The sequence below is a fragment of the Archocentrus centrarchus genome, chromosome 16 (assembly GCF_007364275.1).
Source record: "Archocentrus centrarchus isolate MPI-CPG fArcCen1 chromosome 16, fArcCen1, whole genome shotgun sequence".
Lineage (NCBI taxonomy): Eukaryota > Metazoa > Chordata > Actinopteri > Cichliformes > Cichlidae > Archocentrus > Archocentrus centrarchus.
In genome coordinates, this window is record NC_044361.1 from 35,029,887 (window position 1) to 35,057,573 (window position 27,687).

General features: G+C 42.3%; 1 protein-coding gene across 1 annotated transcript in view; it reads right to left on the reverse strand.

Annotated features, from left to right (window-relative positions):
* The window catches only part of col6a4a (collagen, type VI, alpha 4a), an 84,438-nt gene that overhangs the window by 23,811 nt on the left and 32,940 nt on the right, over positions 1 to 27,687 (reverse strand). Inside the window, exons 2-18 of the mRNA XM_030749465.1 lie at positions 18,788 to 18,885; positions 17,151 to 17,759; positions 14,917 to 15,504; positions 12,191 to 12,760; positions 9,610 to 10,230; positions 8,895 to 9,455; positions 8,024 to 8,581; positions 6,862 to 7,440; positions 5,145 to 5,723; positions 4,693 to 5,045; positions 3,230 to 3,308; positions 3,006 to 3,151; positions 2,361 to 2,453; positions 1,065 to 1,118; positions 669 to 740; positions 529 to 555; positions 358 to 402 (exon numbers count right to left, since the gene is read on the reverse strand). Of these exons, the coding sequence (XP_030605325.1) occupies positions 358 to 402; positions 529 to 555; positions 669 to 740; positions 1,065 to 1,118; positions 2,361 to 2,453; positions 3,006 to 3,151; positions 3,230 to 3,308; positions 4,693 to 5,045; positions 5,145 to 5,723; positions 6,862 to 7,440; positions 8,024 to 8,581; positions 8,895 to 9,455; positions 9,610 to 10,230; positions 12,191 to 12,760; positions 14,917 to 15,504; positions 17,151 to 17,759; positions 18,788 to 18,863 (5,610 nt within the window). The 5' untranslated portion in view covers positions 18,864 to 18,885. The remainder of the gene's footprint in view (positions 1 to 357; positions 403 to 528; positions 556 to 668; positions 741 to 1,064; positions 1,119 to 2,360; positions 2,454 to 3,005; positions 3,152 to 3,229; positions 3,309 to 4,692; positions 5,046 to 5,144; positions 5,724 to 6,861; positions 7,441 to 8,023; positions 8,582 to 8,894; positions 9,456 to 9,609; positions 10,231 to 12,190; positions 12,761 to 14,916; positions 15,505 to 17,150; positions 17,760 to 18,787; positions 18,886 to 27,687) is intronic.

Below are 27,687 nucleotides of genomic sequence, written 5' to 3' on the forward strand. Positions count from 1 at the left end.
TAAAATATTTGTTTTGTAAAGTTTAGTTTAGTGGCAGCTGGATAAGCTGTGCTCCCCCCGAGACCCTGACCTGGATGAGCGGAGGAAAATTGATGGAAGTTTAGTTTCAGTTTAGCGGGAAAATACACAGAAAGAAGGCACAAATGAGGCGATTAGCGCCAGTGTGACTCAGTTTTTCCATCATCTGTTAGCATCATCCTAACTAACATTATCCTTCCTGTTTATGTCTCGATATCTCCAGAATGATGGACTGCAGTTGTTGCTGCAGATCACAGAGATACCTGAGAACATTGGTGAGGATGATGGTGAGGATGAAGGTGTGTAATTTATGCAGATGAACGGTCGTCACACTGGTACCTGTTCTCCATCGACTCCGTTCAGGCCGTCCTCTCCGTCTTCACCCTGCAGCGTTGGAAGAAAAGTCCTCCAATGAGACTTTATGTGGACGTGAGTGTTTGTCCAAACAGTCCTCGGTACATTCAGCACATCACATTACTGCTCACATTCCTGCCGGCCTGAGTCACTCACCCTGTCTCCTCGCAGCCCTCTGAATCCCTGCAGACACACACAGCAGGAGTCACACACACACGCAGCAGCAAAGACAGCTAGCTGCCCAAAGACAGCTACTTATATGACTAATTTCTAACATTTCACCAGCGCTGCCCTACCTTCTGTCCTCGGACGCCAGAACATCCCTGGACCCCCTGAGGTCCACTCGGCCCAGGAGGACCCCGGCCGCCCTGCAACACACAGGCAGAGTGAGCAGTGATGCAGCAGAAGAGGTTTTAAGATGCTCTTTTTAAAGCAGGGGGTGAATCCACAGCAGTCATAGTGACATTGTAACAGTTTGAAACAGTTTGTCTTTTTGAAAAAAAAAATCCTCATAATGGTGATAAACGTTAACACCAGCTTACTATGAGATTGACTCATGTCCTAGTTACTGCATGTGCTGTCAAAGAGGAAATGTGGATATCTTCTGTGTGCAACAGGAATGGGAGCTTTAAAACTCCGAGGCACGTCTACAGAGGAGTTAATGTGCATAAAGTGAATGAAGAAGCACTTACAGCAAGGCCCTCCTCTCCCGGGAAGCCGGAGTGACCCTTCTGTCCGGGGATGCCCTGTTTTTAAAACACAGGTGATGGTTCAGCAGGAGAAGAAAAGATCAGAAACCCTCTGAGGTCAAAAAGACAGACAGCGTCACCCCTCCATGTTCCCCAATGTTAATCTGCTGCTTCGCTGTCTATGTAACTGCTGTGTGTTTCTCCACTCCTTGTACCCCTTAGCTTTAGTTCTGTCCACAGTCCAGCCCAGTTTATTTGTTTGTATGGTCTTCATTTTCAATAAAGTCCTGTAAGTTCATTTTTCCCCTTTTCTGAGTCCTGCTTTTTTGGGGTCTGCCTTTCCTGCCTGCCTTCTCTTTCAGGTCTCATCTCTCTCTCTTTACTCGCCTGCCTGATACCTGGGTGGCACACCTAACATTAATTAGTGTAGCAGCATAGAAACATCAGCTCATCCACCCTGCACTCGTTCTTCATTGTTAATCCCAGCTTTTCGCCACACATGCTGCCCAACCTACTGCGCACATCCTCCACCTGCCTGCCCAACAGCCTCTCAGCCATGTCTAAAAAATATGTTTGGGTAATACCCTTTGAACTTTTACTTTATAACAGCCTTCGCCCTCCCCTCCAATTAAGAGGGTAAAGCGAAATGTCAAAAAAATTACTTAAAGGGCCAAATTGTATATTATTTTTGACATCAATTTGTGGACTAGAAGGGGGCGGGGCTGGAACTGGAAGTTTGGGCACCCCTGCTCTAAAACTTCTGGTTCCCAACAGCTTTTATGTTCAACCAGACGCGTCCTCTCTAAGCTTCTCACTTTAAGTCTAAAAATACAACAAAGGGAAAAAGTCAGAGTATTTCACATGAAATCAAAGAAGAAAATGTCCCAAAAACCTGGAAATGTTTCTATGTCTTCCGCCAGGTTTATCTCGTCACCTGTGGAGGGGCTTTTCCCTGAGGCAGGGAGCCACAGTCTAGACCAAACTAAACTAAACTGTAAAATGCTGCAGTAGGTATTAATGATCTGACTTATTCCAGTAGAGATTAAAGTTCCTCTGAGCCGTGACTAAACACAGGCCCCCCTGTGTAACACTATACTTTTAGCACTGAACTTGGAATGCATGATAAATCTGACCTACAGTGATGTCTGTCCTCCCTTTGCTTTGAAATATAAACCACTGATATAAATCCTGGAAAGTGTGTGTTTTCTCTCAGTCCAGCCTCCTTAAGGCTTCTGGCACATTTTCCCAAAAGACCCCGCCATTATGTTTCAACTTAAAAGGCGTGAGTATGTGAGTCACCTTTGACCCCAGGGGACCCTGAGAGCCACGGATGCCTTCGTGTCCTGAACATTTGCACATGACGTTGCAGCACTCCCTGCTGGACACGGTGTCCTGCAGAGTGACAGAAACACACTCAGATAATCTGCATGAAAACAAAATAAATTATATATCAAATAATAAGAACTTTCTGACATTCATAATTCAGCAGAGCCATCTGAAACACTGCTGTTAGTACAGTATGGGTATTTGTGTATTACAGATGTTCGGTAGCTTCATATGAAACAAAATCTTCATCATAAAAAAATAAAAAACAACAGTTATTTTTTCCTGAATAAGTATTCTTCCATTTTTTGGAGTCAAAAATGAATAGTGATGCTCAGCAGAGGTTCACTCAATTTGTCTCTTGTATTTGTTCCTTGGTGCTTTCTAACACGAGTTATGACGAGCGCTTCTCAGGGCTGAGAGCTGGATCTGAGGAGCTGAAGCAGTGCACTGTGATAGCACAGAGCTGTCTATGTTCACACTCAGTTCAACTAAACCCACCACAGTCCACAAACTAGCTGACACCAAGGCGGAGAGCTGCTTTGTAAGGCTGGTGGTTAGTGAAAGTCTCACCTGTCAAACTGCAAGCTTGGTTTACCTGCAGCGACGTGAATGACTTACAAGCTCTTTGTGGATGGTGCTGCCGATGCTCGGCATGCCGATGCTCAGAGGAAGTTTGTAGCCGAACCCTCGGCCAAACTCCACCATCTGCAGCTGGGCGGGGTAACGCACTCCCTCCAGAGCCACAACCAGCAGAGCGCTGATGCCTGCAACAAAAGACACCATTCATGTACAGTTTCTCTGTAAATGTATGTTTAACAGTGACCAGAGGAAGCTGTTTTTACCAGACTCTCTCAGCAGCTCTGATTCATTCTCCAGCGTCATCACATCTTCATCATATCCGTCTGAGAAGATCACCAGCACCTGATGGAACAGGTCAGACAAAAAAGCCCTCAAAAAACCTTATTTTCACACACAAGCACAAAGCTAAAAGGTCCACGGCCAGACCTTCATGCAGAGGGAGGGCTCGATTGACTCACCAGGTTTTATTACAGCCCTCGTTACCACCATAACGAGGTCAATATCAGTTTTTCCAGTGGGAGAATTTTCAGTATCTCTCATCCTCTACTGTGGGTGGATCCCTGTTTCACAACCACCTTTCTAGCCATATAAAGCAATATTGTAAGCATTTTGTTTTTAGTGTTAGCCATGTTGGCTGCCAGTGTACATTGGATGAGAGACCTTCCAAGTTGTATCCAATCATGCTGTTTATATTATTATTGACTTCTTCCCAGAAGCTTTGAATACCTGTATGTAGTTTCCAGGCTCTGTGTTATGACTTCAACCCTCAGTTCAGGATTATATTTTTTAGAACAAACTCCATTCATATTTTAACCACTGACACACATCTCTGCAGCTTCTATCCCAGCAAAGCTCTGGAAGATTAACAAACTGCCACTGAGCGCTCCTGTTCCAGCTGTACTAGCCAGCTTCCGCTGACTAATAAGGTAGATGGTTTGTTTAATTCCACACTGGGCCACAATGAAGAACCAAAATGAAATATCAAAATATATGTTAAATGGAATTTTCTTAACTTGGTCATTTATCAAATAATTCACAATCCTTAACTGCGAATCATCATCATTCCCACACAGAAGGGATTCTGATGTTATTCCAGATAAATGCTTCCAAACTGAAACAGCTGTTTGGCTGGAGCACACGTGCAGCTTCCTTTTGTTCATCTCAGCTTAAAACTGCTTGAAAGAATCAACAGGGAGTGAAACAATAACTGAAATAACATGATTGCCCCACAAAACAAATATAATCTGTTATTTCCACAGTTCCAGTTTATTAAATTAGTAGCCAGCCGTGCATTGTGGTAGTGGAGCATTTCATATTAAGTGACCTGGTATCCAGTTGCTCTCTCTTCATTCTCCTGACCCCCTGACACTCTTTATTGGATAACACTTAAGGAAATAGACTGATGGAAAGAAGCAACCAGCGCAATGCAGCAGCATTTGGAAACTTGATATCATTAAAAACCTGCCAGATTTCTCGCACTAGAAAGTTGTTGTTAGTGGTTTTGCTTTGAAATCCAGAAGCACGTGGAGCTTATAGAGCTCAAAAACACCCGTCTGGACACATAAAAGTTATACAGACTGTTAGCAAGCAAACAGTACCTAAACTTCAAGAGTACTTTTAAGCCTCAGACTTGTTCGAACTCAGATGAATAATAATCACCTTTACAAAGACGGAGAACCCAGTAAAATTATACAAAGTACATTTTTATACATGTGTTTAGTCTTACCTTCACACCAGCTCTGGACTCAACCTTGAACTTCTCCCCAAAGGATCTGAGCAGAGCGGCATTGAAATAAGTAGGCTCTGCCAAATTCAAGGCCATGACTTTTGTCACTACATCATCACTGTAGCTCACAAAGCTGAAATCGTCCAGGGTGCGTCCGTCACGGCTCACGAGTCGATAGGCTATGTTGGTTTTGATGGGCTCGAGGCCGAGGCAGCACAGGCCTTGGACTGAGGAAAGATACTGAACAATCTCTGGCAGGAAGGTCCTGAGCTTGCTGTGGCCGCTGACCAGCACATCACTGGGGTTTCTTCTTCTAGAAATATCAAATCCCATGGCAATGTCAATGCTGCAGGCTGTAACAGAGATGTTTATGTTTAATTTTTGCAAAGATATGGATATGGTGGGTAAGAGTGGGGGACAAACAGCAATACAGTCGCATGTTTTAGACTCACCAGGTTCATCTGGGATGAGTTTGGATTTGCAGATGGTGTCAACCACCTTCTGCTTGATCTTATCCAAGCTGCCAAAGTTCTGCACAGTGAACAGCCTCTCCGGTGTGCCAGTGATCTGCAGCAGCTCCAGATCGTGGACGTCTCCAATGCCAATGGCAAACACCTCAATTCCCAGACCCCTTAATTCAACGGCAGAGTCTTCAACATCATCCTGTGATTCTCCATCTGTGATCAGCACCAGATTCTGGGAGATCCCTTCAGATTTACGACTTCCCCGTGACGCCTCAAAATATTCCTTGATGAAAGTCAGGGCTAGTCCAATGTTGGTTCCTCCACCGACCTGATTCGTTTTTAAGATGTGCTCGGACATTGCCTTTTCAGTGTAGTACTGATTGAGGTAAAACTCATGTTGAAACATGCTGCTGAACTGGCCAAGTCCAACACGAACTAAATCTTCACTGACTTTGAAGCTGTTGATGAGTTCTATGGTGAAGTTCTTCATGATGGCGTAGTCACGTGGGCTAATGCTACCCGACTGATCAACTAAGAAGACCAGGTCAGCACTTTGTTTTTCACAAACTGTGAGAAAAAAGCAGACATTAAAGATGTGGACCATACACCTGGTGGAATTCAAATTCGGGAGAATTAGCCATTGAAGGCTGTTTGTACCCTTTTGGTAATGAATGCGGATTATTTTTGTGACCATGACATGCAACAAAAATTTCCTTTATTGTTCACCAGTGACTCCAGCAGTGAGTCAGTCTCCATAGACTCCCATGTTAAAATGTCCAGTTTTACAGTGTTACAATGTTTAGAGCCTGATACAAAAACTTCACAACAGGTGTGTGGGGATTAATTTATTCACAGCTCACCTGTTTAAATTGGATCAAGGCTTAAATTTTGCACTATTAGTGGCGTGGCCTCTTTGACTGACAGATGGATGATGACACAGGCAGCTGTAGTTACTAGCTGTCTGCTAGGCTTTGCTTCAGCTAACTGGAGTCCCTGAACTAGACCTCTGGGTCGTTTTTGTGCTGTTGGAGCCTTTTGGAGCATTTTTAATGCAACTGTCTGTCAATAATATGACTGCTGTGTTCATTGGCCTAACAGAAGGTTCAAGAAGGCTGAGCTCCAGTTTTGTGAGAGAAATTCTAGGATTTTATTTGGATGTTACTAAGCACTAATTAGCAGGTACCTGTGACTGTGTGACGCTCACATCCGGTCTATGGATGCAAGTGCTAAGCAAGCTATAAACTGATTTCCAATCCAAATGTGGTCACTTCTTGCTCCAAAACACGAAGATAGCAACGGAAGGCACAAACAAGGCTTCAGAATAATATTCCACAAACCAGCAGGTGATGTTACCCTGCGTACATCCATCTTTCATGCAGTCTTTGGCAATCATAGATTTATCAGTATTATGTTACTAGTTGGCCAAAGTGTTTAAAGAAACTAAGATGCTAACTTACGCTGTACTAATTGTATAAATTAAATATCTGGCTTGATGAATATGAAACAAAACTGATCATTTTCCTGTTCCAAGTATGCAATGTGTTGCTTTTATCAGAATAATTTGGATTGTTTGACTTGCTTTTTATTTACATCAAATCAAGTTTTAAATTTAGAAAAATCGAGTGCTAATTGCATAATTATTCATCTTATTCCTTGCAAAAACATTTTCCTTTTGCTCGATGTACTGGGAAGTTTAGCCTCTTACCTGGTTTGGTGGACTTGCACAGGACTTCTGTGATGTTTTTGTAGAGTTTTTCCAGGGCAGCAAAATTATCCACATAGAAAACTTTCGAATCGTCGTAACCAGCCATGATCTCGAGCTGTGTCTTGTTGGCTCCTTCCACTCCGATACTGACGACATCAACCCCTTTTTTTCTCAGAGCCACAGATGGTTCAACAAGACTGTATCGGTCAGTAGCATCACCATCTGTGATCACCATGAGAATCTGAGGCACCTTCAATTCTGCCCTTCCACCATATTTTGCATCAAAGAACTGCAAAGAATATTTCAAAGCCTTGCCGGTGTACGTGTCTCCTTTTGGGGATATCAGAGCCAGTATTGCTTGGGAAACCTCCTGCCTGGAACTGTACTCACTGAGAGGGAAAACAGACTTTGGCTCAGTCGAGTAGAGAATGACACCAAAGTGAGTCAGGTCTTTGCCAACTGTAGTTTGGTTCACTACTGATTGCATGAACTTCTGCATGCTTCTAAACTTTTCTGCCGTTATGCTTGTAGAACCATCCACCAAGAAAATGATGTCAGCTCTTTCTGTCTTCTTGCATTCTAAAAAAAAAAGAAATAGGTGGTCAGAGGGAATTCAGAGTAATCTCTTCTCCTTGGAATAATAAGATGTTGGTTGAACATTCTTAGCAGGATAAGTGACAAAATCTTTCCTGTTCTCAAAATCACATGTTGGAGAACAAGACCCTTCTCATCATGCTAAGTCCTGTTAACTAGCAGACTATGAACCAGTCAATGTGCGTGTTACCTTCAGTAGAAGGACCAAATCAGTTGCAAGAAGCTGCAACTGCAAAGACATGGTCCTGATTCCACTGAACTGGAAACCTTCTGCTACTTGGCTAGGCCTGCAAAATGTGGACAACCCTGGTAGAGTCCAATGCTCACTAGGAAGTTGCCTGAATTACTGCTGGCAGTTATTTACTGCCCTGACGAAAGCTTGTTCCAGAATATTGAAAAAGTTAGTGCTCTTTGGCATCTAGATTTGACTGGAAAAACACAATGCAGAAATACAGGCTCTGCACTGAAGATAAGTTATGATTTGTTTTTGCACAAATTATTAGTCAGAATGTTGTCAAAATGTTGGTGATGCCCACCATGTATTATGTTAGTCCCAGTCCCCTCTCACCTCTCTCTGGATCACAGAGCTCCAAAGCCACCTGACTATCTAAGTCCTTCAAAGAATCAAAGTTCCTCTCAGCATACACCTTATCTGGGGATCCACTGATCTCCAGCAGCTGGGTGGTGTTGGCTTCCTCCACTCCAATGGCATAAATCACCACTCCTTTAGCCCTCAGAGTTGCGGCAGGGCCTTTGACTTTATCTTGGGCCTCACCATCTGTGATGACCATTAGCCTCTGCCTCAGGTCGGGCCGTCCGCCCTGGTTTGCATCAAAATACTTGGACACTTCTCTTAAGGCTTTGCCTGTGTAGGTACCTCCACCCAACTGCACCATATTATCAATGGCTTTCGACATTTCTTCTTTGCTGTAATGGACGTTGAGTGGAAACTCAGGTTTCACGTCAGTGCTGAATTGCATGACACCTACATGTACCTCATTCTTCCCAATGATGGACTTGCTAATGACTGATTTCATGAAATCTTTCATTTTTTGGTAGTCTTGAGGATAGATGCTTCCAGAGCTGTCAATCAGGAAGAGGAGGTCGCCCGGTATATCTTTGCAAACTGTAGACAGAGTAGCACAGACATGTTAGTAACCCTGCATGTTAAATTATGACATAATAAGCCTGTTTCCACATGCAAAGGTGTACTGTGTTGGATGGCTCAAAACATGGATTTAATCCAAAATGTATTACATTTAAATTTTTAAGCATTTTGTTTTACCTCCAAAACTGCATGCCTAAAAAAAATGTTTGAATAATAACTTGAGGTCTTAATATCCTACATGTGTGTGCCAACACTTGAAATAGTGTCTTCCTCAGTTTAAGCCACAGCTGTGGTTATGTCGTGTTTATGTGATAAGTTCATTTCCGCTCACCGTCTTTAGAACAAATATCTGTGATGATGTCATCTTTGATTGGCTTTAAGGCATCAAAATTATTGACAAAGAACATCCTCTTGGGGTCACCGGAAATCTCTTTCAGCTCATTCACATCGGCCTCTTTCACCCCAATAGCATAGACAGTGACTCCCTGTGCCCTCAGTTTCTCTGCCGGACCCTTGACCTTATCCTGAGATTTTCCATCAGTGATGACCACCAGGTGCTCTGGGACTTTGTGACCACGGGTGGCCACAGCCCTCTGAAAATGTGGACCCATGAATTCCAGCGCCCTCCCTGTCTGCGTCCCGCCTCCTACTTGTTCAATTTCCTCCACAGCTCTCTCCAGCTCTGTTGCATCTGTATATGCTGTCAGATCAAATTCCAGGTTTGGTGAATCTGCATATTTCGCAACACCCATTCTGACATGCTGAGGTCCAATACGGAAGGTGTGAATAAACTCAATTATGAACTTTTTCATGTCATAGAAGTCAGTGGGGTGAATGCTCCCTGAGTGGTCAATTAGGAAGAAGATGTCTGCTTCATCTGTTTGTACGCAGCCTGGAAAGGAAACGCAAACATGAGTTTTGGTCCTTTAAAGTTGTTAAATAATTTAGGCAATAAATAATTTTACCAGAGTAAATAAAGCTTTATTTGTATATCTTTCATGACATTCAATTTAACTCATGAACATGTGAGAAAAGCTAGTTCAGACCTTCTTTGATTCCAGTTCTTCTTGTACTGACTGCGACTGCCTGGTGAATTATGTTATAGCACAGAGTTCTCTGCAGTGTCCTCTCCAGAGCTTTCAGCTTGGCAAAAGAGTCCACGATAAACACGTGCTTTTGGGGGGGATGAGACGCCATCTGGTTCAACTCAGCCTTGTTGGCATTTTTGACTCCTACAGAGTAAATGGTGACCCCAGCACGACGGAGCTCAGCTGCTGCCTCGATCACCCTATCCTGGGATTCACCATCTGTGATCACTACTGCCACTTGCTGGATGCCACTATCTTTCCTGCTTCCAGCTTCCTTGGTGAAAATATTTTCCCGGGTGAAGTTTAGGGCGGCTCCAGTGTTTGTACCACCTCCATGATAAGGCAGGATTTTGATGAAATTCAGCAGTTCGTCTCCGTCATTGAATGTGTTGAGGTAGATCCGCGCTGTGGGCCTGTCATTGTACATCACAATGCCAACTCGAACTCTATTTTGACCAATTTCCAAGCCGCTGACAATTGAATGCAGGAAAGAACGCACAAGCTGGAAGTTCCTAGTGCCAATGCTTCCCGACTCATCTACTATGAACACGATGTCTGCCACTTTGGCTGCTTTGCAATCTGTGAAAGGAATCGTAAGGTCACTCAAGCATTCAGATACTTATTTTCAGGATATGACTGTGATACCATACCATGTTTTTTTAAAGGTTATGTTGCATCATAACCTTTTTGTCAGGTTATGGTGCAACATTTCATGTTAACCCCAATTCTACAAAAGTACAATGCTATGTAAAATGTATGTGTGTGTATATATATATATATGTGTGTTTAAATATATATATATATATATTAGGGGTGGGACTTGATTAAAAAATTAATCGAATTAATTAGAAGCTTTGTAATTAATTAATCGCATTTTAATCGCATTTCAATATTTGACATGAGAAATATTAATTTAAGTTTAGTTGATGAATGAATCAATATACATAAGCTTAAACTTCAAAATTTTGTTTATTTTCCCACCAGTCTACTACACAGACCAATGAAGGGTGGAAGTGCTCCTGTGATAAGCAAACTCCTGAAATTAAAGTTAAGCATCATAAGTGGATAGATTTAGTCAACATTAATGTCTCACTTAATATAGTTGGAAATGAATCATTCGCTCAGCTGTATTCCTTGATGTTGAAATGTGTCATGCTTGTTTTAACAGCTTATTTTGAATAAAAGAATTAAAATTAAACCACAAAAAGGAGAAAAAGTTCGTTCTCCGTTTAACCAGCTGCTTTTCCACAGCTGAGCTTCGCACTCACTTTGCTAGGCGACATGAGCTACGCAGAGGTGACGGCAGGCGACGCTGATATGAAGGCTAGCCGCGCTCACTTCCGGCCTTTGCAGTCTTCGTGGACTGCGAAGGACCCGGTCTACGTGGGCCATAGACATATATACATAGTATATATAGACATATATATGTCTATGCTTCGAATGATGCGGCCCCTGAATTTGGACATTGTGCGTCGATATAATCTGTATGCCTGGAACTCGTGCACTGAGAAACGTTCCACGGTGCAAAGTGCGATTAAAATGCGTTAACATTTTTAATTCGTTATTTTCCCTGTAATTAATTAATCAAAATTAACGCGTTAAAGTCCCACCCCTAATATATATATATATATATATATATATATATATATATATATATATATATATATATATATATATATATATATATATATATATAAAAGTTTTTGATATGTTCTATTATGAATAAAATATGGGTTTAAGACATTTGAAAATCTTTGCGTTCTGTATTTATTTTTTGCACAGCACCCACTTTTTTGTAAGTGAGGTTGTGTAGGTGTTGCTAGTAGGTCATTCAGTCATATGCTGTCCCTCTGGGACAGAATTCCAGGCGTGGAATAACTGATAAACCTCAGGTATAGGTTTACTGTCCAGTTTACTGGCCTGTTTCTCTATTGCTCTCTTAATCCACAATCAAACCATAGAATCAGTCCACACATATTGTTGTGGGTCGTTAGGACACACAATTCCATGTTCTTTGTTTTAATAACTCATGTAGAGTAGAAGAAAAGAAGCATTTCACAAAGGGTTTTGATGATACTGACCAATGTATTTGGATGGTGTTGGTACTACTGCCAGGTCAACAGTGAAGCTAGTGGCAGTTGCCTCTTACTAAGCTTTCCTTAATCATCTGGGCCACTCTAGGAAAGGGTGTACGGTTTGTGTTCATTTAACCCCGTTAACAGAATTTTAACCAATTTAGATCAAATAATTTGAAATGTCACATTTTCTAGTTTCTAAGTAGAAGCCCAACCCTAACCCTGGATAGGTTGCTGGTGACCTGACAAAGGTTAAATGGTTAAAATCACATCCAATTATTCAAAAGATTCTAAAAGTACATTGGTACTTATAGTACTTACTGTATGTGATCAGGATTAAAGCCAGTAAAACTGGTAATTCACATTAATTTTCTGTTGTGCATAACCTTTGTAAAATACTTTTTTCAGAGATGCACAGGAGTTGACTTTCAATGCCAACAATAAAGAAAGTAAAGCCATTTCACCTCCAGTGAGAGTGATCGTCTCCTTCTCTGTTTCAAAAATGGTCTTCAGTGTAGGCACTGCATTGCTGATAGAGTCGTATATGTACGGCGCAGTGGCTATCACACGAATTTCATCCATCGATGCACCGAGGCTCATTCCCACAACAGTTATGCCTTGTGATTTGATCAGACGTGACTGCTTAAAAACCTCATCATCTGAGTCTTTTCCACTTAGAACAACCAGAAACTGTTGGAAGTCTTGGGCTGCTCGGCTTCCTGATTCATTAGTGAAGAAGTTATTGTTGGCATACTCTAGTGCGCTGCCCAGGTTGCGTGGCTGATTGGTTTGAAGTCGGCTCTGGCGGAAGCTCCTTACACCAGCCAGTGTCTCCTCTTTGGTTTGGAAAGCATTAAGAAGAAATTCCACTTTGGTAACTTGACCATACTGGGCCAATCCAAGACGATGGGCAGATGCTCCAATGTTGAGTTGATTGACCAGTCGGAGAAGGATGGATCTGACCTGCTGGAAATCTGTTTGACTGATGCCACTGTCCACCAGGAAGAAAATGTCTGCAAACTTTTCTGCCAAGGCTGCAGGTAAATTAAACAGAAAATAGTGTAAGTTCTTCTGTTGTGGTAGAACTTGTTGGGTTTTATTTTTTACTCTATGAACAAAATGATAATGCTTAAATAACAAAAAGGGGAGCCTTTATTGTGGCTGAAAACATTAATCACAAGACAAACCAAGATAAATAAACAAACTGGGAGAGAACTAGGAACACTAGGAGCACGTAGAACACAGGAGCAGGGGCCTATTCCAGGAAGAAGGTTTAGCTGAAAACTCTGGGTTTGTTAACCCTAAAATGAGGGAAAATCAGGTTTCCAGTTCCAACTCTGAGTCAGTTACTGGGGTAACAGACTCTGTGACCCTAACCTGGCAGGTTTTATCCAACAAACTCTGAATTTCTCCGACAGTCAGTTTTACTGTAGTTATTGTAGCATCACTGTTACATCACACTGATCTGGATGAAGCTTCAGACACAGAACACACTGATCAATGATCAATGATCGTTCACTGGTCGTGTTGTAAAAGCTCACTGATGGAAAGTGTACTCAGATTATCAAGAACTGACAGTGTAGTTGTATAGTTCCTCATGTGCATGCCTGTGGTTTTAGCCTGCAGATAACAGTGTAGCAATCAAGTTCAAAGTCAGTCTGCAGTTATGCTCTGTTAAGAGGCAGGAGCTGTTTGGAAAGAATGGACAGGGTTTAATGGCTGTTCAAATTCAGTTCTCCAGGATTGTTTTTTTTAAAGATTTTTTAACTTATATTCAATAATAACTAAGTAGTTTAGTAGACGTTCAACAAAAATGTTGGTGTTGAATTTAATGAGGAGCGAGAAAAGAATACAGAGATGAAAAACAACAACCAGGAAAAAAACCACAAACTACAGAAGAGAGGAGACAAAAGTTAACAGCATGCAATAGCAGCATATACAATAAACACAGGGGGAGAAAGGAAGGGAACGGAGAAGAAATGTTCTCATTGTATCACAGGAAGTTCTCGAGAAGTTGGAGCCTACAGCAGCATAACTAAGGGAGGGTTCAGGCTCAAGAGAGGGTGTCTGTCTCTGAATCCAAGCTGGGGGCTGGTTCCACAGAAGAGGCGCCTGAAAGCTGAAGGCTCTGCCTCCCATTCTACTCTTAAGTATCCTAGGAACCACAAGTAAGCCAGCAGTCTGAGAGCAAAGTGCTCTGTTGGGGTGATATGGTACTATGAGGTCTTTGAGATAAGATGGGGCCTGATTATTCAAGACCTTGCATGTGAGTTCAGTTCTGGGTTTAACTATGAACCCATGAAGCTAAGCTGATATTGGGATAATAAAATCTCTTGCTCTGGCATGTTTTATGAACTGAATATTTTTCAGAGAGGTTTTGGAAAAAACACATAATAGGGACAGGATGTTTCCAATTTTGAACATTGAATAATGTGCAGAAAAAAGAAGGCATAGATTTGTTCAGTGGTTGAGTTAAAGGACATATCCTGTCCTTTATTCAGTATACACACTGTCAACCTAGAGCCAGAAAATTACAAGTCAAGTCATCCAGGCCTTTATATGTATATATATATATATATATATATATATATATATATATATATATATATATATATATGTAACTGGGTATCACCTGCATAGTAATGGAAATGTATCTAATAATATTGAAGGCTGTATGATGTGAAAATTATCGATCCCATGAATTTGAGACCTATGTGCAGATGACTGTGTGACCCTTAAGACTGCCTGCTCCCGAGTCCTGCTTTTTGGTGCTCCCCTCCACACAGACGTCACACAGTCAGCTCATGCACCGTGACATATGCTGAATAACCTTTGTCTTTGATCAACTTGATTTAGCTTTTTGTTCCCTTTTAAAAACATATCTGTTTTTGTAAACAGTGACTGGTGGATGGAAAAAGCCTTTGGGGCTTCTGGTGTAGCTTATGGGGATCTGGACCAAGATTTCTAAGTCAGCAGATCAGCTGACATGTTCCCATTGATGCAGGATATTTGCTGAGCTTGTATGATGCAATTACATCTTAAATACCTGACCACATCACAAGAAAAATTATAACCAGAAAAAACATAAATAAGCAGAAGATGCTTTTTAAGCTTTTTCATTTTTCTGGATATTTTTTGCTTCTCTTATAATAAAGGGTGTAAGGATATTTCCTTTAAGTCTTTGTCTTACCTTGCCTCTGATTCTCCATGGAAATGCATACAGTTTGCAGCAGACCATCTTTTACCCTCTGTAGAGCCTGGTAGTTATCAATAGTGTAAAGGAAGTGGTGTGGAGGCCGATTTACAATGGACTCAAGCTCCTGCTGGTTGACTTGGCCCACCCCGATACCAAATATGATAACCCCCTGACTGCGCAGGCGTTGGGCGGGCGCTTCCACGTCGTCCGCGGAGTCCCCATCTGTGAGAACTACAGCAATCTGAGGAACTCGCTGCCCTGCCCGGCTCCCTGCCTCCTCTGTGAAGTACTCTGACTGGAGGAAGTCAATGGCCTTGCCTGTTTCTGTGCCTCCTGTTCGATACTGAAATTTATCGACTTCAGCCAGCAAGGACTGCATGTCCATATGATCCTTCAGCAGAAACTCCCGGTAGGGTTCATTGCTATACTGAGCCAAGCCAACCCGAACTTTGTTGGGGCCGATGTCAAGGCCTGAGATGAAACTTCGGAGAAACTGTCTAATTTCCTCAAAGTTAGCAGTGCCGATGCTAGATGAGCTGTCAACCAGGAAGACTATGTCTGCCACGGTGGCAGTGGCACATTCTGGAAGAAAAAGAAGAAGAAAAATCAGTATTTGGTTCAACACAGAGAAGAATGTCTAATGACTTGCGGCCTTGAGAAGGTACCATGTGAATCATTTCTAGAACAACTTCAGGTATAGCTCTGAGAAAATGAAGTGAATACTGCTGTTATCCTCTACCTGTGTTCAAACAGCTGGTGACAACAGAAAGAGTTCTCAGTGCAAATATGTTAAAAAAAACTGAAACACCTCAGAATATTTTACAGCTGGACAATACAGGGTGAACACAAAAAATACCAGATGCACAAATGGGAATGACTTTTGAACTCTGAGAACCACTTGAATTTTCTAAGAACTTTATCAGCATGTGAAGAATAAAATGTCTCTGGACAGACCTGCACAGACATACAACCAAGCAGAACAAATAAATGTGTGTACAGGGATGTGCAGAGACATCAGTCATTATGACTGTGATGTGACTGCTTGGTACGAATCTGGAGGGTGCCTCAGACTAGCAAACTGCTGTTTCCAAATTCATGAAAAGCTCCTTGTAGCTTTACTTTGAAACACTCAAGAATATCAGGGGCTTCTGGAGGAGATGATAAAGTCTGAAGAGGTCAAAACTCCTGAAACACAAAGTTACTGAGAACAGCAGATGACTGTGATGAAGTGTTGTTGGACCACTTTAATTCTAACAAGGATGAGAAATTGTCACTGTGTAGAAATTGACAAAATAATACAAAATAATAATTTAAGCATACATTTCTTTAACAACCAGAGAAACCATTTATTACAATAGGAAACCCCACAAAAAAGTCTAATTTTATTGTAATTTCATGACCCCGGCTCGGACTTTGTGCTTTTAAACCCTTGAAGTTGAATTCTCTGTTTAATGTTATATTTAGTTTATTGATCTTTATGTTTTCTTATTTTGGAGTCTTCAGTTCTATGCTCTAATGTTATAATTTAGTCATAAATAAAGCTTATAAATTAGCTTTAGAATTTAATTTGTTCCCTCATGGTTCCCTGTGTCAAACTCCTCTATGTTAAGTTCATTCATGTGTCAGCAATTCCCCATTTAGTCATCATTCTCACTTCTTGTTTTACTTTGAAAATGTCTTGTCTCTAGTGTCTTGTATTTAGATTTACTTCCCTTCCTGTCTCATTATCTGTGATTATTCTCACTTGCATCCCTGCTGTGCCTGCTTCTCCTAATTGTCCCCATGTCCATAAACAGCCCTGTTGTCCTCTCAGTCATTGTCTCAGCCTCTGCTAATGTCTCTCTTGTGTTTCCAGCCAGTTTTGGATTCTGGTTACTTTGCTTACTGGACTTTTCACCAGCCAAAATAAAGGCTTGCTTTTGGCTTAGTTTGTCTGTTGCTACATGTCTGAATTGTAGTCCTGAAACTCTGCGATGACGCTTAAACTATGAAAATTATTACAGATTATATCTTTTACTGTTTTCTGTCCATCCTCACTAGAGTGTCTACAAAAATGTTCAATAAGCACCCTTGTTAAAATGATTTTTCTAATCTCAACCCTAACCCAGTCCAACGCCAGTGAAATCTGTTGGATATTTGCATCTCTTGAGAAACCAAAAATACTTCAGGCTGAATTATTCTCGGTGATATTTAATAAAAGAGTCAAGAGTCATTAAGACACATTTTACCTTGAGACAGTTGCAGGAGTTGTCGTTTGACTTCTTCTACAGTTGTGCATAACGTCTGGACGATGTTCTGAGAAATTCCCTGCAGCGCTGCAAAGTCTGACACACTGTAGACATGCTGATTGTGAGGCTTATTCGCAATCTCCTTTAGCTGGCTTTCATCTGCATCTTTGATACCAATTGCATACAGAACAATCCCTTTTATTCTCAGGTTCTCAGCGTGAGACTTTACATCATCTTGGGACTTGCCATCAGTGATCACCACAGCAATTTGTGGCACTTTCTGCACAGCTCGGCTTCCAGCTTTCTCCACAAAATGTTCGTTCAGCATGAATTCCAAGCCTAAACCAGTCAAGGTGCCGCCCCCCCTGTAAGGCAATTTGAGGATGCTCTTGAGGATGTCGTCCTTGTTCTTATAGGTGTTGAGCTTAAACTCTGTATGTGGAGTGTCGCTGTACTGGACAAGGCCGATGCGTACGTGATCAGGGCTGACATCAAAGCTGTTGACCAGTGTGAACAAAAACTGGCGGATCTGCTCAAAGTTCTCAGCACCGATGCTCCACGAGCCGTCGACCAGGAAGACGATGTCTGCTATGGCCTCTTCAGTGCACACTAAGAGGAAAGGTTTTGATGTCATGAAGAAAAGCCTCAGGATACTAAAAGGGAAGCTCTCACTACCTAAGTAGATGTTGGTTCTCAGAAAGCGTGCCAGCGTGAGGTGAGGTGACAAAGTGTGGTTTATAGCTACAAGAGGTGGATTGTTTGTGCCACGTGACTGCCAAAATGGAAAATGGGCATCTTGCAGTCAGGTTGTGAAAAGTTTCTGGACAGGAGCAGGGATGTACGCTGAGAGTACTTACCTTCAGGCTGGAAAAGTGTGAAGAAAATGAAAAAGCTTACAGCTGTGTTCATTTCCTTTAGGAAGATTTGATGGAAAAAGAGAAGATCAACTGAGTGCTAATGAAAACCCGACCTTCTCTTTAACCATTGCTTCTCACAGTGTTCTCATTCATGTGCCTGGCTGCACAAACATCCACAGCATCGCTCATGCTTTCACAGAATTGAGTGTTTGAGTGTTGACAGCAATTAATCGATTTCTATCGGTTAATTGTGGTCAAACTGAAGTCGAGTTTCTCTTCTTGGATATTCACCTCTGAGAACCCCACAGAAGGTCTAGAAATATATTTAAAGGAATGTTCCACTGAAAAGCCTTTGAGTCATTTTTAGAATGATCAGAATGTTTCAGAATGTTTTATGCAGCCAGGCACCAAACCAGAGCTTTGAGTTTGTGCTTTTGTGAACTAGTTAATGGTCCATATCCACATGCATTCCTGTGCAGGGTTAGTAAAGTGTGTGTTTACAGTGACAATTCAATTCAATTCAATTCAATTTTATTTATATAGTGCCAAATCACAACAAACTGTCGCCTCAAGGCGACAATGAACTTCAAAACCTAGCTCACATGTGAGGTGCAGTCAGTTTGAGTGAGTGAGTGTGTGCTTATGTGTGTTTAAATGCCAGCATGTTGTATAGGTGCTCTTTTATGTATAAATTGCTTTCACAGATGCTGTGGGCTGATGTAATGCTTTTCTGAGCCAGTAAGCAGGAAGTGAAGTCATGAGCTGCATAATCACACTCACCTGTCGTCTGTGCGCCGTTGCTGTAGAAACACGCTGCTATGATGAAGCAGAGCAGAAGACCCCGCCTCCCCTCCATGATGGAACGGGTTTCTCTGTTCCTACAACACAAAACGCAACACAATAAATACGACATCTGGAAGCAGTTCGTTCACAGCGGGGGGTGGGGGTGGGGGGGTGCGTTTGATCAAGCAAATCACGTCATAATAAACTGCACATAGTGTATTTTACTAGCCTGAACATCAGACACTCACACAGTGATTCTATGGGAAAAAAAAAAACATCTGTTAAACTGGAAAATTTCCCAGGAACAGAAGTACCCGGAAAATGTATTTAGCTATTTTTTACGCCATTTGAGGATGACTAGATTGTGTACAGAAGCTTTTTATGCCAAATGGCACCAAAAGTGTGGCTGCATAAGAGCCAGTGAAGCATAAACCATATAAAATGAGCTGAAATGCAATAAAAAGCTGAGAGGAGCTGAAGATACTGTATAAAATCACTGATTTATGTTTTTACCTTGGAGTTAAGATGTTAAGACATTTATTAGTGCACCCTAACACAGTAAGGGCTTTGTAAGGCTTGGAAAATAAAATAAAAATATACCATGAGAACCTTCACTGAAATGTCACCTTAATTACATCGAGCAGTCCACAGTGAGCTGAACCCTCCCACCACACCCGGCACTAATTCAGGAGGATATATGGATCTGGACTTGTTTGTGATTTTTTTCTTGAGAATCCAGATGAGGACCCCAAATTTTTTCTAATTTCAGTTTCATATGCATTTGTGAACATATGACAGGAATTACTCAATGTTGCCCAATCTTATAATACAAGCGTCACAGTAAATCACTTCCAGCTAAGCTGGAAGTGATTTACTGTGACGCTCCTCGACTTAGTTACTGAGAGACGTTACACAGACCTGAAGACAGCGCCTCACACCCTCTGCACGACCTGCTCATCAGAGAGCAGAGTTTCTTCAGTTTGAGGCTCCTTCAGCTCAAGATCTGTAACGGCTCACATGTGTGCAGGAGAGGACACAGAGCACACTCTGCTTTTCATCTCACAGTAGAGATTTCTGAAATTCTATTTTATTATATATATATATTTAAGATTATGTATATTTTAATTTTGTATGTTTACTTTTATGTTTATGTTGTTTCATAAAACATCAACCAACCATCCATCCATCCATCCATCCATCCATCCATCCATCCATCTTTAGAGGCTGGTTTCCTGATTGGCCAGCTTTTAACAAGCTGAAATGGAGGGTTCATTTCACATGTCACACAGATGAATCTTCCCCAGTGATGTTGAAAGTTTCCTTATCTGGCTGCCTCATGAACATTTTAGCACTGAGATGGATGTAAAGTGGTTGTCTTCTGCAGTATCAGTATAATTATTTAAATTATGCATCCCTGCTCACAGCCATGAGCTCATCTCCTCCGAGTGCTGTAAGACCAGAACCACATCACTGCAACAAAAGGTATCAATCATCAAGTGAGTACTACGAGGTCGCTAATCATGTCTGCGTTTCAGCAGAGACCATAAATCAGTGCCGAACATGGTGAAATGATTAAACCTCAGAGTGTGTGTGAGACCTCTGATACACTCCACTGACAGGAAATGAAATGTGATGCTCAGTTTGAACAGTTTAGGTGTAGCTGTGGAGTCAGCCACTTGGAACCAGGAAATCCTCATTTGATCAAAAGCATTTTATCCAATATGAATCCAAACGGAGCAGCAGCTCTGCTCTAAACATTTCCCCAGTTAGAATATTGTATTAGGATATTATAATGGATCATCTAATGAATTTTGCTGTCTGCTCAGCTGCTGGTTTCAGGTCTGATTGAATAAAACATAAATAAACAAAGTTAATTTAAGAAATTATGGTCCCATTGGAGCTAAAAAAGTATGTGAGAGATGAAAGAAGGGCTCACTCTAAGGCAGGCAGACTTCAGGACTGAGCCTGTTAGCAGTAATCACCACATATTCATGGATACAGAGCATCTGTATTTGCATACAGCCAATCAGCGGCAGGTCCACCTGTTCTCTGCACCAATCAGAAGACCCCCAATTCAACTCCTCATCAGGTAGATGTTTTGATGAAAGGAGTTTGACGGGACAGTCGTCAGATGTTTATTCACCGTGTGGACTTTTCTTTCCTTCCTCGTGCTGGGTTAGTGGCGTGCGTCCATGAGACTGTAAGTGTTCAGTAAGTATCCTGTCGGTTCCTTTATTGTTAACATTAAGCTCAGGTGTACTAGCTAACCCTCGGCACACACCGTGTTTGTTGAATGTTGCTGCTGCTCGTTACTCTGAGCCATTGTAGTGCCGATAATTCACTGCATTGTAACTATTTGATGGTTTATTAGCGGCATACTGCTGTTTGTCATGCTGGTCCAAGTGTAATGAGTGTATCCATACACGGTTCCAAACAGTAAGTTTATCCTTTGTGGACAGTCCCTCATATTGGGAGCATTTCTGCAGCAGCATTGTTTGGTATTGTTTACATTCAGTCATTCTGTCCATGCAGTTATGGAAGACCTCTATGGGCTTCTTCAACAGAAACAACAGCATCCCACACACACACCCCCCCCTCTTACTGCACACTGCCCACAATCACCTTATGCATGTGTATACCTGGACAAAGACTCCTGTTCAATGAATGAATGACAACTAAGATAAGATAAAATAAAACTTTAATGATCCCACGACGGGGAAATTTGCGCATCACAGCAGCTCAGTACAGAGAAAAATGTAAAGGATGAGTAAAAAACAAATGAACTAGAATAGAATAGAATAAAATAAAATAGAATAGAATAGAAAAAACTATACACATATACATAAGCACTATATACATAAAATATATATATCAATGTCAGTACACACATTTACATATACACACATATACACACACATCAAAACACTATATACAGATATCAAAGCATTATATACATTTGTAGCCGGTAAGGTACACAGCATACACAGTATGCATTATATGGGTGAGTGTAATAAATAAAATGTATCTGGACTGTATGGATAAGTGATGGCAGAGGAGGTAAAATGTCCAAGTGACTCAAGACATTATGAAGTGTTGTACAGTCTAACTGCTGTTGGGATGAATGACCTGTGAAAGCGCTCCTTCCTGCAGCGAGGATGTTTCAGTCTCTGACTGAAGGAGCTGCTCAGCTCACCCACGGCCTCATGCAGAGGGTGATGGGGGTTGTTCATGATGGATGTCAGCTTTGCTAACATCCCCCTCTCACCCACCACCATCACAGACTCCAGAGGACATCCCAACACAGAGCTAGACCTCTGCACCAGTTTGTCGATCCTGCTTCTGTCCCTTTCGGTGCATCCTCCCCCCCAGCAGGCCACTGCATAGAAAAGGGCAGATGCTACCACTGAGTCATAAAAGGTCTTTAACAGAGTCCTGCAGACACCAAAGGACCTCAGTCTCCTCAGCAGGTGGAGTCGACTCTGGCCCTTTTTATACAGGACGTCTGTGTTTGTACTCCAGTCCAGCTTGTTATTGAGGTGAACACCCAGATACTTGTAGGAGACCACTGTCTCAATATGCTTTCCCTGGATGTTCACCAGTGCTGTAGGGGGTGGCTTCCTCCTGAAGTCTATAACCATCTCCTTCATCTTGCTGGCGTTGATTTGGAGTGCGTTGTTCTCACACCAGCCGACAAAGTCACTGATGACACCCCTGTATTCCTCGTCGTTCCCATCTGATACACATCCGATGATGGCCGTATCATCTGAGAACTTCTGTAGGTGGCAATGGTCTGAATTGTACCTGAAGTCTGAGGTGTACAGACTGAACAGAAAGGGTGAGAGGACCGTGCCCTGTGGCGGCCCCCTGCTGCAGACTACCACATCAGACACACAGTCATGGCACCTCACATACTGTGGTCTGTTGGTGAGGTAGTCGATGGTCCATGCCGTCAGCTGCCTGTCCACTCCGGCTCCCTCCAACTTCCCTCTCAACAGTGCAGGCTGGATGGTGTTGAAAGCACTGGAGAAGTCAAAGAACATGACCCTCACAGTGTTCCCCGCCTGCTCTAGGTGAGAGAGGGATCTGTGCAGCAGGTAGATGACGGCATCGTCCACCCTGATGCCGGGCTGGTAGGCGAACTGAAGGGGGTCCAGCGCTGAGCTCACCAGTGGGCGGATGTGGTGCACGATGAGCCTCTCCATGGTCTTCATCAGGTGAGAAGTCAGAGCCACAGGTCTGTAGTGGTTGGACTCCCTGGGATGTGCCATCTTTGGCACTGGAACTATGCAGGAAGTCTTCCACAGTTCAGGAACCCTCTCCAGATTCAGGCTCAGGTTGAAGATGTGCAGGACCACCTGACAGAGCTGGTCTGCTTTGTGGTTGGAAGTGGATTTCCTTTCAGACTGAGCCATCAGTTCTCATCGGACACACCTGTTGAGATTGTGGACAGACGAGTCAGCATCTTCTTATCCTTTATTCATTGTCACGGAGGTCAAGTCTGCCTTAAAGTGACTTCGTCCATTACAAGCACACTGTGGCCCTCAGTTACTCAGATCCACCTCCAATGTTGAGGCTTCGCAACAACACCACACCAACCAGTGGGTACTGCGATGGTCCTGGGCCATCTGCCCAGTGTTTTGTGTTTAGCTTTGTTTTCATTGAGTTTTGTTATTTCCTAGTTTGTTTTGGTTTTCTTGTTCCCTTTGTCCCTGTCTCCTCTGCGTCTGTTTTCTTGTGTCTGTTTTGTCTTGACCCTGACCTCCTGTGTTTTCATATTGCGTTTTATTCCCAGTGTTGTGACTAGTCTGCGTTGCTGTCCCATGTCTGTGTCTCTCTTTGTTTAGTTAATGTGTATTTAAGCCCTCAGTTTTTGTTGTTTTCATTGTCTATGTACCTACTGTGTGTTTCGCTGTCCCTTGTGGCCCTTACTTTTAGTTCTGGCTTCAGCCCAGTTTATTTGTTTGTATGGTCATCATTTCAATAAAGTACATTAAGTTCATTTTCACCATTTCTGAGTCCTGCATTTGGGGTCTGAGTTTTCCTGCCTGCCACGGGCAATCATGACAGTACTGTGATAGTGGCTGCAGCCATCTTTTATTTACAGTGTGTGTGCAAAGTAAAGACTAAAGCACGCACCCTCTCACCTACTCTGCCTCACCCTCCAAGCATCTTCCTGTTTTCTACAGAAAATGATCCGACATGAGAAACAAATTTCTGTGATGCTGCTTTATGTGCAGTTCCACAGAACCCTGTGGCTCTGGCAGCCAAAGGAATCAAACCATTTTCACTGTGCGACAGCCAGAAGACTTCAGAGGAGCAGCATCTGATTCTGCTTAATGCCTTACGGTGCCATTTCCTGAGCTCTGTAGGCAGCAGACACTGTCTGGCCACATCACAGCCCAGATGAATGAGAAACTATTTTAAATGTGATGTGAATCCGCTGGAAGATGCCGCTCATGGTGTTGATCACTGATGCAGGCCTTCAGACACAGAGGAACTTCCTGCTGATTTTTACTGCCTCTCTGCTTTCTCATCTCTCGCCCACCACCCACAAGTCTCTGCTCTTTGTGTACTTCCATGTTTCTAACTCCATCCTTCCTGAAGTCCTGCTCAGATATTCTCACAGGGAGAGAGAGAGAGAGAGAGAGAGAGAGCTGGACAGTTTTATCCACAAAAGAATCTTAGCATTTAATATTTGCAGTCTGTTGTAACCTGTTTAACATCCAGCAGGTTGCTGAAGAGCTCCATGGGTCATGGTTAGGACGCATTTAGCCACACGCTAAACAAGCAGATCCAGAAACCAAAAGATGTTACCTTTGAAATCTTACATGCATTACATTAGATGATGGAATCCACAGTTCAACACAGTTCAGCAATTTAAGAAAATTACAAAATAAAGCACGAACACACACACAGATGGCTGTGAGCCGCTCAGTCTCTCTGATGCTCTTTGAATCACAGTCTTGTTGCCTTATTAGGCGGCACCAGGTGGTTCTTATTAGTACTGCACAACCTTTCCAGTCTTTTGTTGTCCCTGTCCCACCAAGGAGGCCATTGTGTAAAAATGTTCCCAGAAGGGGAACCTAGAAGTCATCAACTCTTGGAACGAATCCAGATCTTTGGAAGGGTTCTTGACTAAGCGCAAGATAGGACAACAATATGAATAATTGCTGTTATATCTTCACAAACACATATCAAGGAAGAATTAAAATAAGGAGACAAAGGGCGAATGTTTCACACATAAATCAGTGATTCATCAATATTTTCACATCTAAATTTGTTTGTATTTTACTTTACAATGCCACACTGAGTATATATGTATTTTTAAGTGGTTGTCACTCTTGTGGAAACACTTTGGAAAGCTGCATCTGTTCTGGCTTCTTTCCAGCACACTATTAGCGCATAGCGTGTCATCACTCTCCAGGTAAACTTGTTTCCTTAAATGGCGGTACGCAGATAGTGTGCAGTTTGCAGGCAGCGAGCACAATGCAGTGGACTTTAAATTTTTTTGGAGATGTTTCAGAAATCTGATTAACATGCTTCCTGGACGCCTCTTAGGTGAAGTTTTGTCCAACTGGAAGTCTGTCCTGAATTTATCTGTTGCCCCCCTTTCCTCTTCTTCTCTCCAGAGCCTCACGCCCGTCTCCTGCCGGCACACTATATTTCCACTGGATTTCCCTTTGCCTTCCTATTCTCCTGATGCAGTGTCAGCATCATGGAAATAAAAAGACACAAAAATTTCTTAGTTTAGCTTCACAGCATGTGGTTTACTCCCAACTACTAAAGAAATCAAGTAAAGTCGGCTTGATTCTTTTACAAGGTGTAGGAGATAAATGCGTTCTGTGTCCTCCGGACCTCCGAGTGTGAGAGCGACGCAGTAAAAGTGACAATAACAGCACCAGAACTGTGTGGGCTTCATTTATTGGAAGGCTCTAATCCAGTTCATGCCGCCCCCTTTTGTGTACATGTATGAACATGTGTGCACCCACAAGCATTTTTCAGGACTGTGTTTAATCATCTGCCAAGTGCTTGAGGCCCTGTGAGCAGAGGAGAGGGGGGGTTCACTCTAATGTGAAGCATGTGAAGGTAATCAGAGCGACAGGCTGATTGAGGGGAGAGCCTCTGCATCCTGGTCTCATCCAGCTCTTTTTACACGAACCTCTGACTGTATTTATTTGGTCAGAGCACGAGCAGCTGCAGAGTATATAGTGTGTGATGCTATAGACACAGGGAGCTGCTTCAAGCTGACATCAGGCATGCAGGAGTTTCTTTTCACTGATGCAGTAAATTATAGAGCTGATGGTTCTCTGGCTGGAGGAGCAGACTACATGTATCTGTGTTCAACTTGGCACAACAATCCCAGATTCAAACCCCATCCACTGAAGCGATTTTCCATCAGTGTGGAGGCAAAAGAGGAGCTGAGCACTGTCCTCATTCCAGCTCTCTTATGTGAACACACTGTGAACGTTACCATTGGACAAATCATGTACTGAGTGCTTTAGCTCGCCCACGTCCACCCCGGCCTCTTCTTTCCAGGCTCTGTCTGATTTAATGTCAGATGTAATGTCCCTGAGGTCTGCTCTTCTTTTTTAAACCTTTATTTTAGCAGGTAAAATGTTTGAGAACCATGAGTTGGCCAAGAGGTAGAAATAGGTCCACAACACATAGATACACATGAACATAAACATATAAACACACCAAGGAAGCAAATAAATCATGATATTTGCAGATGTTGCTGTTGAGCTTCGCTTCTTTATGGCTGCTGTGGCTGATGAACTTGTAATTTATCACAACTCCAACCACCAAATGCAGACTTTGTAGAGCTCTAAATGGGGATCGTTATTTCTCAACAATGTCAAAGGTCACCTTGGATGTACTGAGGAGGAGGCATCTGACAAAGCAGCTTTATATTAAGCACGGGGATGAGAATGATTTGCCTAACCACTAAACCACTGTGAGGCTAAACCTCATAAATAGCAAAGTTTTCACACAGTTTGATTCCATTCAAAATATTTGTAAAAATGTCAACATCTGAATTTGCTCAGTGTTGTGTGATCAGTTGTGGGTGTCCCATAGAGTTTCCTGATGCCACAAACAATCAGACTGTGACCGTGTGTGCTTAACCAAATCTGTTTGATTCAACTTTGACTTTTATAAAAGTTTTCAGAGCAATCATAGGAAGTCCTGCTGGCTGCAGTCCTCCATCTCCTGCTGGCTCATGGAGTTGTGACATGATCTAAAAACACTCTAGCAACTATATGCAGGTAAAGTAAGACATAACTTCATGTTTGGTCTGAAGGATGTTTTGCATAATACAATACAAGCATGAGCTTCACTGCAATGATTTGTTAATGAAGTAAAGTGCTTGACAAGTAAAAAGACAACCATGAGCTTCTGGCTCCTCCCACCAGAGTCCTGACAAAAGCACTTGACACGACAGATACAGAGATCCACAAAAAAGGTAAAACTGCACCTGCATCCATCTGTATTAAGACTGAGAATAAAGAGATACCTGCCACCACACAGCTGAGACAGTCACGAAGCTTCGCTGTGGAACAACTTATTTAATGTCCCTGCTGGGCTGAATAAGAAAGAAAGAAAGAAAGCTCCAGAGCCAGCATAAAGGAAAAATGAGAGAGGACAGAGAGGATAAAACATGTGTCCCTAAAACTATTGTCCATCACTTCTACTGACTGAGACAATATGAATCTTTAGATGTCTTATTTTGTCAATCCAACACTAATGTTGTTTATGGATGTGTTGTAGAAGTCTAACTGGACAGAGGACATAAACATGTTTATTGGTGGTGAAGAGACCATTGAAATTAGATTTATGGCCATCTTCAATTCATTTAAATATGAGCTTCAAAATAAGAGCATTAATTAATTAATTTGTAG